This window comes from Hibiscus syriacus, unplaced genomic scaffold (genome assembly GCF_006381635.1).
Source record: "Hibiscus syriacus cultivar Baekdansim isolate YM2019G1 unplaced genomic scaffold, ASM638163v2 tig00110893_pilon, whole genome shotgun sequence".
NCBI lineage: Eukaryota > Viridiplantae > Streptophyta > Magnoliopsida > Malvales > Malvaceae > Hibiscus > Hibiscus syriacus.
Window position 1 is genome coordinate 7,530,301 of NW_024062901.1, and position 13,286 is coordinate 7,543,586.

Consider the following 13,286-nt stretch of genomic DNA (forward strand, 5'->3'; position numbering starts at 1 on the left):
CCATATATATATATATATATATATATATATCTTCTCTTTTATTATTTTTCCAGGAGCTTAGATATCAATAATATGAATGCTAATGACCCTGACCCGGAGATTGATTTCGAGGAGCCTATATGTCAAGGGGAAATCGAAGATTATGATGATGATGAGAGATGTGAACTACATTCTGAATTACTGAAAATGGTGGAAAATGAAGATAAGCAGATTCTGCCTCATAAAGAGCTTACTGAGATTTTGAATTTGGGGACGGGTACGGGTAAGAGAGAAGTAAAGATTGGTATCACTCTGTCAGTTAGAGGATGACAGGACTTGATAGAATTGCTTCAAGAATACAAGGATGTGTTTTCTTGGTCATACGAAGATATGCCAGATTTAGATACAGAATTAGTTGTCCACAAACTGCCGAGAAAGCCTGAGTGTAAGCCAATACAGCAAAAACTGAGAAAAATGAGACCTGACATGTTGCTCAAAATTAAAGAAGAATTGAAGAAACAATTTGATGTCGGGTTTCTTAAGTTTGCTAAATATCATGAGTGGGTGGAGAATATTATCCCAGTACCAAAGAATGATAGGAAAGTTAGAATGTGTGTTGACTACAGAGATCTCAATAGAGCTAGTCCAACGGATAATTTTCCTTTTCCACATATAGACATATGTACTTTTGGAGTGACATCTGGGAAACTTTCGGGATTCGTAGTGAGCCGAAAGGGAATTGAAATTGATCCAGATAAAGTAAAATCCATTCAAAATTCACCAACCCCCAAGAACATAGAAAGAGGTTAGAGTATTTTGGGGAGATTGAATTATATAGCTCGGTTTATTTCACAGTTGAATGAAAAATGTGATCCCATATTTCATCTTCTTCGCAAGAATAACTCAGGGGAATGGAGTGAAGATTGTCAAAAAGCTTTTGAAGCAGTAAAGAGATATCTGTCGAGTACTCCAATCTTAGCGCCACCCATCTCAGGCAAACCTTTGATAATTTATTTATCAGTTTATGAAAATTCAATAGGGTATGTACTGGGGCAACGTGACCAAACTGAGAAGAAAGAGAGGGCTATCTATTATCTCAGTAATAAGTCCACTAAATGTGAGACTAGATACTCACCAATTGAAAAGTTGTGATGCGCTTTAGTATGGGCTACCCGAAGACTTAGGTAGTATATGTTGTATCATACTACGTGGCTTATATCCAAGCTTGATCATTTGAAGTATCTAATGGATGTTCCTGCATTATCTGGAAGATTAGCTTGTTGGCAAATCCTATTATCCGAATTTGACATCCAATATGTAAACCAGACAACAGTTAAGGGAAGTGCTATAGCGGAATTCATTACAAGTAGGGCTTCGGAAGAATATGAGCCATTGAGCTTTGATTTCCCAGATGAGGATTTAATGGTTATTTTGGTGGAAGAAACAGTTACATCCACTAGTAAATATTAGAAGTTGAACTTCGATGGTGCTTCAAATGCCATGGGACATGAAATCGGGGCAATTTTGGTATCACCAGAGGAAGAGCATTATCCTTTCACTAGTCGACTTAATTTTGATTGTATAAACAATATGGCTGAATATGAAGCTTGTGTTCTGGGTCTTAGAGCCGCTGTTGAACGCAAAGTAAAAATGCTCAACGTATATGGGGATTCAGCTTTGGTAATTTACCAGCTCAGGGGAGAATGGGAGACAAAAGATCTCAAGCTTGTAGAATACCATAAATTGGTTATGGAACTTGTTGAAGAATTTGAAAAAGTAACTTTTAATTACCTCCCTAGAGAAGAGAATCAAATGGAAGATGCCTTGGCCACACTGGCGGCAACATTCAAGATGAACGAGCATTCAAATATGTCACCCATTGAAATGAAGACTTATGAGTATACAACCCATTGTTTTAATATTGAAAAACAAGAAGATGGAAACCCCTTGTATTATGATATCTTGCAATATATAAGATATCAGAGTTATCCAGAACAGACCACTGAGAATTATAAGAGAACCATTAGAAGAATGACATCATGGTATATGCTTGATGGTGAGACTCTGTAGAAGAAAAGCCTAGATCATGTATTATTAAGTTGTGTGGACACAAAAGAAGCTAAGTTGATTCTTGAAGAAGTGCATGAAGGAATATGTGGTACCCATGCTAATGGGCATGTTATGGCTAGGCAGATTATGAGATTTAGGTATTATTGGTCAACTATGGAAACTAACTGTATTAATTATGCCCGAAAATGTCACAAATGCCATATTTATAGAGATAAGATATATACTCCTCCTCTTTTATTTCATTTAATGACAGCTCCTTGACCATTCTCAATGTGAGGAATAGATGTTATTAGACAAATTTCGCCCAAAACTTCAAATGGTCATCGGTTTATTCTGGTAGCCATAATTACTTCACCAAATGGGTAGAAGTAGCTTCATATACAAATGTTACCCAGTCGACAGTATGTAAATTCTTAAAGAATAAAATCATTTGTAGATATGGTTTACCAGAGAGGATTATCTCCGAAAACGCATTGAATTTAAACAATAAGATGATGGACTCGGTCTGTAAGTAATTCAAAATAAAGAATCATAATTCCACCACTTATCGCCCAGAGATGAATGAGACAATAGAGGTGGCTAATAAGAACATCAAAAGGCTCATAGAGAAGATGACTGAGACTTATAAGGATTGGCATGAGAAGTTTTTATTTTCTCTCTTTGCTTATCGAACTTCAGTACAGGTGTCGACTGGGGCAACACTGTTTTCTTTAGTGTATGGGATGGTAGTCGTCCTATCTATTGAGGTAGAAATTCCCTCACTTCGAATTTTGTCAGAGGTGAAGAATGAGGCAGAATGGGTACAGGCTAGGTATAAACAATTGAATCTGATTGAGGAAAAGAGATTGAAAGTTATTTGTCATGGTCAGATGTACCAAAAACGTATGATACGAGCACATGATAAGAAAGTTTGCCTTCAAGAATTACATGAATGAGAATTGGTGTTTAGAAGGATTTTTCCTATTCAGAAGGATTTTCGAGGAAAATGGATGCCCAACTGGGAAGGACCTTATGTTGTCAAGAAAGCCTTTTTTTAGGGGAGCTCTAGTCTTGACTGAAATAGATGGATCAGAATTACACTATCCAGTGAATTTCAACGCAGTTAAAAGATATTTTGCTTGAATGAGAAAAGAGAAAAAGTGAAGGAAAATAGAAAAAATGAAAAAAGAAGAAAAAAATGAAAAAAGAAAAAAATGAAAAAGAAAAAAATGAAAAAGAAAAAAAGGAAAAGGAAAAAAGAGAAAAAAAGAAAAAATAAAAAAAATGGAAGAAGAGATGAAAAAATGAAAAATAAAAATAAAAAAAGAGAAAAAATAAAAAGGAGGTCTCAAGTTGAAAATCCGCAAAAGACGACTTGAATTTAAATTCAGAATCCGAGCATGATGGATGTTCTGAATTGATTTTGGAAGCGAAAAGAGCTCCTGATATGAGTAGTAACAATGGCAGTTGGTGATCAGGGTTGAGAATAAAGATTAATGAGTCTCGATGAAAATAACCAAGAGAGAAATTGAATGCATATGAGATTCAATACTGGTTTAGGGCATCCAATAAATGGAGATTTTTGGGGGTTCAGAAAGAACTTCACACTCTTAAGCATTATTACAATGTTGGAGATCCTTTTGAAATAAGCTACACTTGAGTCATTCTAACGGCATGCCAGTTCAAAAGCATTTGCATTATTGATATTTGAAGACGCCTACTCTTTTGTTCTTTTACTGTTTCCAGTTAAAAGTTTGCCATGTAGTTACCTAAAAATTCTCTGTATTTATATAAATAAAGAGATATATTTTCTTGTTAATTTCCCTTTTGCAAGCATCTTATTTTGAAAAGTTAAAACATATAGCTTAACTTGAAGTACATGAGATCGTTTTATATTATTATGTAAAAGGTTTTGGAAAATGTAGGTATTCTGAAGCTGAAAATGGTTTTAACATGTAAGTTTGTATGGTTATGGGAAGCTAAAACCTTAGAATTCATAGAAAATCTCAGTCATTAAAAGATGACCCTAAGAGATTATCGTTTATCAAGAAGTTGGTCATGGGTACTGGCGGGTTTCAAGAAAGAAAGAAGTCAAAGTCCTGTTAAGCCGAAAGATATGGTATTGAGATTGTTAACTGGGGTAAACAGGTCAAATGTTATGTGCCCAAGACGAAATCGAGTTCCATCAAGATCAAAAGGAAATGGAGTTCCTTCGAAGAAGAAAACGCATTAAATTGCATATATTTTAGGCATGAATAGGATCATGTCATTCATAATTGCATGATGACTTAAATATCTACAGGTTTCCCAAGGATAGTTGAAGATTGAATATATGGAAAAATCAAGATGAGGATAACTAGTTTTGAAATCTTGAAAAGAATGATGTTTGGACGACAACTGACCCAAAGTTTGACCTTCGAAACAAATCAATCTTAAGCCTTCACGAAAGAGCAGTGAAACAATTCAATCTTAAGCCTTCACAGAAGAGTAGTAAAGCAAATCATCTATAAGTCTTTGTGGAAGAGTAGTGAAGCAGACTCATTTTATGAAGATCGAGTCATATACTCTCTGAAGGAATATGGAGCAGACACATTTGTTGAAGATTTCTCGAGTCCTATACTCTCTGAAGGAATAGGGAGCAGACACGTTTTTTGAAGATTGTTTGAGTCCTATACTCTTTGAAGGAATGGGGAACATATACGTTTGTTGAAGATTGTTCGATTCCTATACTCTCTGAAGGAATAGGGAGTGGACACGTTTGTTGAAGAATGTTCAAGTCCTATGCTCTCTGATGGAATAAGGAGCGGACACGTTTGTTGAATATTGTTCGAGTTTTATACTCCCTGAATGAATAAGGAGTAGACACGTTTGCTGAAGATTGTTCGAGTTTTATACTCCCTAAACGAATAGGGAGTAGACATGTTTATTCAAGATTGTTTGAGTCTTATACTCCCTGAATGAATCGGGAGCGGACATGTTTGTTGAAGATTGTTCGAGTCCTATGATTTCTGAAGGAATAAGGAGTGGACACGTTTGCTGAAGATTGTTCGAGTCTTATACTCCCTGAACGAATAGGGAGCATACATGTTTGTTCAAGATTGTTCGAGTCTTATACTCCATGAAAGAATAGGGAGCAGACACATTTGCTGAAGATTGTTCGAGTCTTATACTCCCTTAAGGAATAGGGAGCGGACCCGTCATTCAAAGATTTTTCAAGTCTCGTTTATCCTGAAGTAACAGAGAAGCGGATTAATCTTTTGAAGTTCTCATGACCAGCCAAACTAGATCATCTTTTGATCTTTGCTCTATTCTCGTTACACGACAATGAGCAAAGAAGGACAGTTGTAGATACTAGATTTGTCTGGGGCTAAGTCAAAGCAAACCCGAAGCAATGGAAGGCCTAAAGAATAACCCAACTAGTTGAAGGCCCAATTCAAGCCAATGGCCCAGCTGAGCAGCCTCCAGCCCACATGACTATTCTCTGGAAAACAAGGACAGTTATGGGGGGTTAACAAATGTTATTGGGAGTTAACCAAGAGAATCGGGGTCCATGATTTTCAGCATAGAGAAAGAAACTATAAATGGGGTGAGGGTTGGTTTTTATTAGAATTAACCACTATCAATGGGGAGATTAGATTACACAGAGAAAAAAGGGAGGAATCATCCGAGATAGATATCAACCATCACGAGAGGAGAACGAGAGGAACCAGATACGAATTTTTTTGAAAGGCAATTAAATGAGTGAACAAAAAAAATGACCCCACTGATTCTTTGTTTTTACAGAGAAAAACAACAAACAAAAAAACATTGTAAAAAAGAGGTATTTTCCTCATGTTCGAAGATCAAAGGAAATAACCCCATTCTTCATCGAACCAAAGCAATACACGAAATCAAAAAGGGTATTTAAGTTTTTTAGTTTCCATTCTCAATTGCTTTTATAATTTTCTTGTGTTCATGTGTTTTGAACCGAAACCAAGTAAAAATCATAAAGGAGATAGTTTAAACATTTACCTTAGTCGTCTTGTTTTGTCTCCTAGTCGTTCGAGTCTACACTGTAAAAATAAAGGGATTATGTTAGTTGTAAATAGGTTCATTACAAAATAGAAAGAATATGGTCTTTATAGTTTACCTTACAATACGTGGGGGCTTGGAGTCGAACTTGTAGGCTTTAGAAGTTAGGGGTCGATTGTGGTGTTGTCAAGCGTTCGTGACTCTCAATCGAAGGGCATAGAGACATATTTTTGTTCTTTAGATCATTGGGTTGTATTCACTACTCGTTTTAGTACCGGACGAGTGGTTAAGCGTCACCATAGGAGCGGTGGTCGTCGGTATTTAGTTGTGGGTTGGCGAGAACGGTGTTGTGAGAGAGGGGAGAGGGAAATGTGATGTGGTCTTTGATCATGCGTGAGAGGTATGAGAGAGAGAGTGAGTGATAATAGGCTTTGATCGGAAGAGGCCACCAAGTTACGGTGGCTGAACGGTGATGAAGGGTAGCTTGGGCGAGGCTTTAACCGAGCGTGGAAGAAGAGGGGAAGAAGGAGGAGAGAACGGTTTAGTTGTTTAGTTTTGGGTAAATCCTTTTAGGTTTGTTTTTAATTAGTTATATATTAGAGTTTTTGGTTAAATTAGTATTTAGTCACTGAAACTTTCAGGTAAAATTATATTTTGATTCCCATAAGTTTAGCGCTTATTTTCACTTTAGTCACTAATCAATACTACTTTTGAATTTAGCCATTTGTATTTGTCCTGATTTTGTTATTTTTCAAATTTAGGTTTCATTTATAATTTTTGGGTTATTTAGCTAAGGGTCATCTCATTTTATTTTTTAACTCATTTTGGTCCCTGAGTCAAAACATATGTATTTATTGTTTAGCCTTCGTATTTCACGAATGTTTTATTTTGACCCCCTATTTTAGTCAAAATAAATTTCTGTCTAGTTTTACATTTGGTCTGTAATTTTGTTGTTGTTTTTTAATTTAGTCCATAGATTTAGATTTTAGATATTTTAGTCATAATTTAGGTTATTTTATTTTTTAGATTAATTCCTTAAATCACATGGCGTCATTTTTTGTATGAAATGTATGATACCCTCACGTGCATAACTCGACCCCTAATTACATAATTGGATTAAGAGTAATACCATTTTAATTTAAAATTGTCTTGAGTGGCTTGTCTTAACTCATTAGAGAGTCATTTTGACGATTTTAAATTAAAAGTGTATCCCGAAAGTGAAATCTAAAAATCAATTCGTCACTTAAAATTAGGGAACGAAAGAAAATGAAATGTTCAGTTTTTTAAATTTTTTGAGAAAAGATTGTTACAACTCATCTAAGATCTGATCTCGATATTTTTAAATAATGGAACATTCTTTATCTTTCTAAAACGACTCGGTAATTTTAATTTAATTTATTTGGGTGCTTTTGAATATTATTAAATTCACATCTTTGTTTTATGGGATCAAAAATCAAATTAAGTTCGAACTTGTAAAGTTTATTGTAAAGACATTAATTAATCAACTAGGTACTGATTTAGAGCGATGTGGGGGTGCTAATCATTCCCCACGCGTAACCGACTCTCGAGCTCGAATTTTGGTAACCTAAACCCCAATTTGTTATTTTAATTAAAATCAATTTTTATTTAAAATGACAAAACGGTTTCGGGTGACCCAATCACACTCTAATCAAATATTGGTGGCGACTCCTCGAACTGTATGTATCGTAAAGGGAATCCCAAATTTTTCGAAACGAGAGATTTTCTAAGTTGCATTGCTTTTTAATTAAAAGCTAATCTAGAAAGAGATAATTAAAATGATGTTGGTTTTCAAAATCTTGCTTTTAAGGTAAAAAGTTGTTTCGACATGATGACACATCAAAATAACCATTAATTTTCTAATTGCAGGTATGCAAAATGAAATCAAAATTAAACGTTAGATATTATTTTAGAAAAATAGTTGAATAACCAAAACATAACAAAAATGAAAATTTAGCTACCAAATGTGTAGTTTAACCCAAAAAATGAAATGCGAAGAATTAAGAGATGCTTGGCGAAAGGTTCCCATAAAAATATTAGAGACAACAAAATAAATATTTTTTTTAAATAGTTTATAATGAGATTAGAAGATAGAATCTGTCTAGAATATTTTTTTAACAATTAATAATATGTATATACTTGTAAATATAAATTTTTAAACCTAAAATCTCTAAGAAAAATTATGGTACCATTTGGTGATTCACATGTTAAATAATTTTTTCTCACATTAATGATAAGTCTAATGTGAATCAAAATATTTGTTACCCTCCTCTCTCAAATTATGAGATTAGATACGATAAAAACTAGAGATGAAATTATGTCTCGTTTCGAGTTTACTGTTATTATCATTTTCTATTATTTAAAAATATATAAATAAACATTAAATTAAACTTTTTATTTTTAAATTTTATAGATTCTTTAAATATAAAATAATATTTATTCAAAAAATTATTATTTAATAGTGAACCCTCTATCCTTCACATAATCAAAACTAATTATAATTGAATATATTTTATTTTTTTATCATTAATTATATTTTGATTTAGAATTTTGACTCCTATTTAATAATAGATAGATGAATTTTTTGATTAAAAATGGAAAATAAAAATGAAAGAGGTACAGAGAAGTGTTCCAGGTATGTGGTGACGTGTGTCAAGCAAGACCCGCACCTAAGCAAAGAGAGCTATATATATATATATATATATATATATATATAACTCCTTCCCTTTCCCTCCCTATATGCACACTCTTCCCATCATCTTTTTTTAATTCCATTCCATTTTACACATCCGCTGTTAAGAACTTAAGATGCTACTCCTTCTCTTCCCATTTCCCATTATTACCAAAATTCTATTCTCCTCTTTCTTCTTCTTCTTCTTCTTCTTGTCGTTGGTGCTGCTGGTATTGTTCTCCAATCATCAATGGCGCCACCACCACCTCAAGAGTAAACTCCTTCCTCCTGGTTCAATGGGTTGGCCTTATATTGGTGAGACTCTCAAGCTTTATACCCAGAATCCAAATTCCTTCTTTGCCAACCGCCAAAAAAGGTATACATAAAGACAAATATCACCTTCTTTGTAAACAAAGAAACAAGTTCAAATATTTTCCTTTGATTTGTTTTATAGGTACGGAGATATATTCAAAACTCACATATTGGGGTGTCCCTGTGTCATGATTTCAAGCCCCGAGGCGGCGAGGATAGTTCTTGTGACGCAGGCTCATCTTTTCAAGCCCACGTATCCACCCAGCAAAGAGAAAATGATAGGCCCTGAGGCTTTGTTCTTTCACCAAGGTGCCTATCATTCGAGGTTGAAGAAGCTGGTCCAGGCTTCTCTTTTGCCCTCTGCGATTAGAGGCTCGGTTTCTGAGATTGAACAGATTGTTTTGAGATTTCTACCCACTTGGGAGAATACCACCATTAACACCTTGCAAGAAATGAAGAGAGTATGTCGGTTTCTTCAACTATTTTTGTCTTTTAATCACGGAATGGAGGAGCATCATTAGTTTTTGTTTTGTTTTTCTTTTGGCATGTTTAGTACGCTTTTGATGTGGCAATGATTTCGGCCTTTGGACATAAACGAGATGATGAAATGAATGGGATCAAGCAGCTGTATCAATGCCTGGAGAACGGTTATAATTCCATGCCTATAGATATTCCAGGAACTCCTTTCCACAAAGCAATGAAGGTATTCTTGTTTTTCTTCTTTTTCATTCAGATTCTTTCAAGATGAACTTGTTCAATGAATCTTTTGAAAGAAAAAAAAGGCTAGGAAGCAGCTGAATGAGACCCTGAGAAGATTGATACAAGAAAGAAGAGAAAATGATGAAGCGGGAGGAGGGTTGCTGGGAAATCTGTTGAGGGCCAAAATCCACAAGGTTGATCAACTCAGTGATTCCCAGATTGCTGATAATGTTATTGGAGTTATCTTTGCTATTCATGACTGTTAAAAATTCAATATTAGCCTAAATAAGTTCACACTTTAATTAATTTAATGTCATTGCTTACATCAATTTAGTTTTGATGTCATTGCTTACATCAATTTAGTTAGGTGAAAATTAAGTATTTTTCTCATGTTTTAATTTCAATAGTTTAGATTATTTAGTGCTTATTTTAATGAGTGGTTTAGATTGTTTCTTGTAACCTATAAATACCCTACATGTATTTGAGTTTTATCATCCAACAATCAAAGCTTAACTATAAGCATTTGAAAGCTTTCTTAAGAGTTCTTCCCTTTTGCAATTTTGTGAGATTATTCTAAAGAGTTTTTTCTTCTTCTCGATCAATTAGAGTTTTTACTCTATTTTGATTCAACAATTGGTATCCGAGCCACGTTTTTAAGGTCTCTTGAAATTCTGAGTATGCTCTGTGGCTGCAGTTTTTAACTAATCTTCCACATCTGAAAATATTTCTTGAGTTATTGTCGGGGTTATTACAAACCTTGTGGAGTTTCTTTGTGTTTAGAGTAATTTAGTACTCTGCACGTTTGTTACTCAAGCTTGTTCGGTGTAATCAAAGCCTTGCCGTTAAGATGGGTGATCTTCAAGTAGTTGGAGGGATCAAGAAGCTCAACAACAAAAACTACAACACGTGGGCAACATGTATGGAGTCATACTTACAAGGTCAAGACCTTTGGGAGGTTGTCGGTGGTGGTGAAGTTACACAACCGGTGACAGAAGATGCCAATGGAATATTGCGAAAGTGGAAAATTAAAGCAGGCAAAGCAATGTTTGCTTTAAAGACCACAATTGAAGAAGAAATATTGGAGCACATTCGGGATGCTAAAACACCAAAGGAAGCATGAGACACTTTTGTTACACTCTTTTCGAAGAGGAACGATACAAAATTGCAACTTCTCGAGAATGAACTTCTATCAATGGCGCAACGCGACATGGCGATTGCCCAATACTTTCACAAGGTGAAGTCGATATGTCGCGAAATTTCAAAATTAGATCCGACAGCTGCTATTGGGGAAGCCAGGATAAAAAGAATAATTGTCCATGGTTTGAGACCCGAATATCGAGGGTTTGTTGCCGCTGTACAGGGATGGCCGACACAGCCATTGCTTGTTGAGTTCGAAAATTTACTTGCATGTCAAGAAGCCATGGCCAAGCAAATGGGAGGAGTCTCGCTGAAGGGTGAAGAGGAAGCGCTCTACACCAGCAAAAACAGAGGCACTTTTCAGCGGTATACTGGCAGTGGATCTAAAAAGGATGGTGACAAGGTGAAAAATTACCAAGGAAAGGGAGGCCCTCATTCAGGGGGAGCATCCAAGAATCGCGGTAATAGTAGAAAGTTCGATGGCAAGTGTTATAACTGCGGGAAGATGGGTCACATGGCAAAAGACTGTTGGACCAAGAAAAAGCCTGTTGAAAGTAATACTGCTACTTCTTGTTCGAAGGAGAATAGTGAAGATGGTTGGGATGCTGAAGTGTTATTTGCTACGGAGGAAGAAGAATTAGCTCTCACGGTAACAACACCAGAACGGATTGACTACAAGAATGATTGGATCGTAGATTCTGGCTTCTCAAATCATATGACGGGTGACAAACAGAAGTTACAAAACCTGTCTGAGTATAATAGAGGTCGTGTGGTGGTGACAGCTGACAACTCAAGGTTACTGATAACTCACATCGGTAAGACAATAGTTACGCCTCGATATAATACTAACCAGGTGCAACTCCAAGATGTTTACCATGTCCCAGGAATGAAGAAAAATTTGCTATCTGTGGCTCAACTAACATCATCAGGCCATTATGTCTTATTTGGTCCCCAAGACGTGAAGGTTTATCGTGACGTCAAAATCTCAGAAACACCAACAATGGAGGGACAACGTTTGGAATCAATTTACGTGATGTCAGCAGAGTCTGCATATGTAGACAGGACAAGGAAAAATGAGACATCAGATCGATGGCACATGCGGTTAGGTCACGTTAGCTATTCCAAGCTAAGTGTGATGGTGAAAAAGTCGATGCTTAAGGGGCTTCCTCAACTAGACGTGAGAACATACACGGTCTGTGCGGGATGCCAGTATGGTAAAGCACACCAATTACCATATGACGAGTCGAAGTTTAAAGCAAAAGATCCATTGGAGTTGGTTCACTCTGGTGTGTTCGGACCGGTTAAGCAACAATCAATTAGCGGTATGCGGTACATGGTAACATTCATTGATGACTTCTCCAGGTATGTGTGGGTTTTCTTTATGAAAGAAAAATCTGATACTTTCTCAAAGTTTAAAGAGTTCAGAGACTCAGCTGAAGGAGAAGTGGGAAAGAAGATATGTTGCTTGTGCACAGACAACGGAGGAGAATATAGATCAAACGAGTTCTCTCAATACCTGAGGGAATGCCGAATACGTCATCAGTACACTTGTGCCAACACGCCACAACAGAATGGTGTAGCGGAAAGAAAAAACCGACATCTTACAGAAATTTGTCGAAGTATGCTACATTCAAAGAATGTACCTGGAAGGTTTTGGGCTGAAGCAATGAGGACTGCAGCCTTTGTGATCAACAGACTTCCTCAACCAAGGTTAGGATTTGTTTCACCCTTTGAGAAACTATGGAACATAAAACCTACAGTTAGCTACTTTTGAGTATTTGGCTGTGCATGTTATGTGTTTGTTCCTGATCATTTACGGAGCAAATTTGACAATAAAGCTGTTAGATGTATCTTTGTGGGATATGACAGCCAGAGAAAGGGGTAGAAATGTTGTGATCCAATTAGTGGAAGATGCTACACGTCACGAAATGTGGTATTTGATGAAGCATCTTCTTGGTGGTCCTCAGAGAAGGAGGTGTTGCCAGATTCGAGAGAATTTGGAGACAAGCTACAACAAAAGATGGGGGAGTATGTTGTTCAACTCCAAACAAGTTCAGATGAATCAGAAGATCCAAATGGCGATGATGTCGAACAAATAGTGACTCAGAATCCTTGGCAAACTGGCGTGTATCAACAACCAAACGAAGAAGGTGGGCCTAGTAAAACAGAAGAATCAATTCCACAATCTCAACTCCGAAGGTCAACAAGAATACGAAGGCCAAATCCCAAATATGCCAATGCATCCATAATTGAAGAAGCAACGGAGCCTGAGACGTTCGAAGAAGCATCGAAGAGTTCTGAGTGGATGACAGCTATGAAAGAAGAGATCGATGCACTTCAACAAAATCAAACTTAGGATATTGTACCAAAGATAAAAGATGTGAAACCCATATCTTGCAAATGGGTTTAC

General features: G+C 36.1%; 1 protein-coding gene across 1 annotated transcript; it reads left to right on the forward strand.

The window, feature by feature from the left end:
* The first annotated feature begins 8,865 nt into the window (after positions 1–8,865).
* LOC120145666 (abscisic acid 8'-hydroxylase 2-like) lies at positions 8,866–10,005 on the forward strand. The gene is made up of 4 exons (XM_039159444.1): positions 8,866–9,104; positions 9,183–9,501; positions 9,594–9,743; positions 9,823–10,005. The coding sequence occupies exons 1-4, from the start codon at positions 8,866–8,868 to the stop codon at positions 10,003–10,005; spliced, it is 891 nt and encodes a 296-aa protein (XP_039015375.1).
* The last annotated feature ends 3,281 nt before the right edge of the window (positions 10,006–13,286 follow it).

Coding starts and splice junctions, on each gene's coding strand:
- LOC120145666 (XM_039159444.1), top strand. CDS start 8,866: ATGCTACTCCTTCTCTTCCCATTTCCCATTATTACCAAAATTCTATTC. Junction 9,502..9,593: donor CCTTGCAAGAAATGAAGAGA/GTATGTCGGTTT, acceptor TGGCATGTTTAG/TACGCTTTTGATGTGGCAAT. Junction 9,744..9,822: donor CTTTCCACAAAGCAATGAAG/GTATTCTTGTTT, acceptor AAGAAAAAAAAG/GCTAGGAAGCAGCTGAATGA.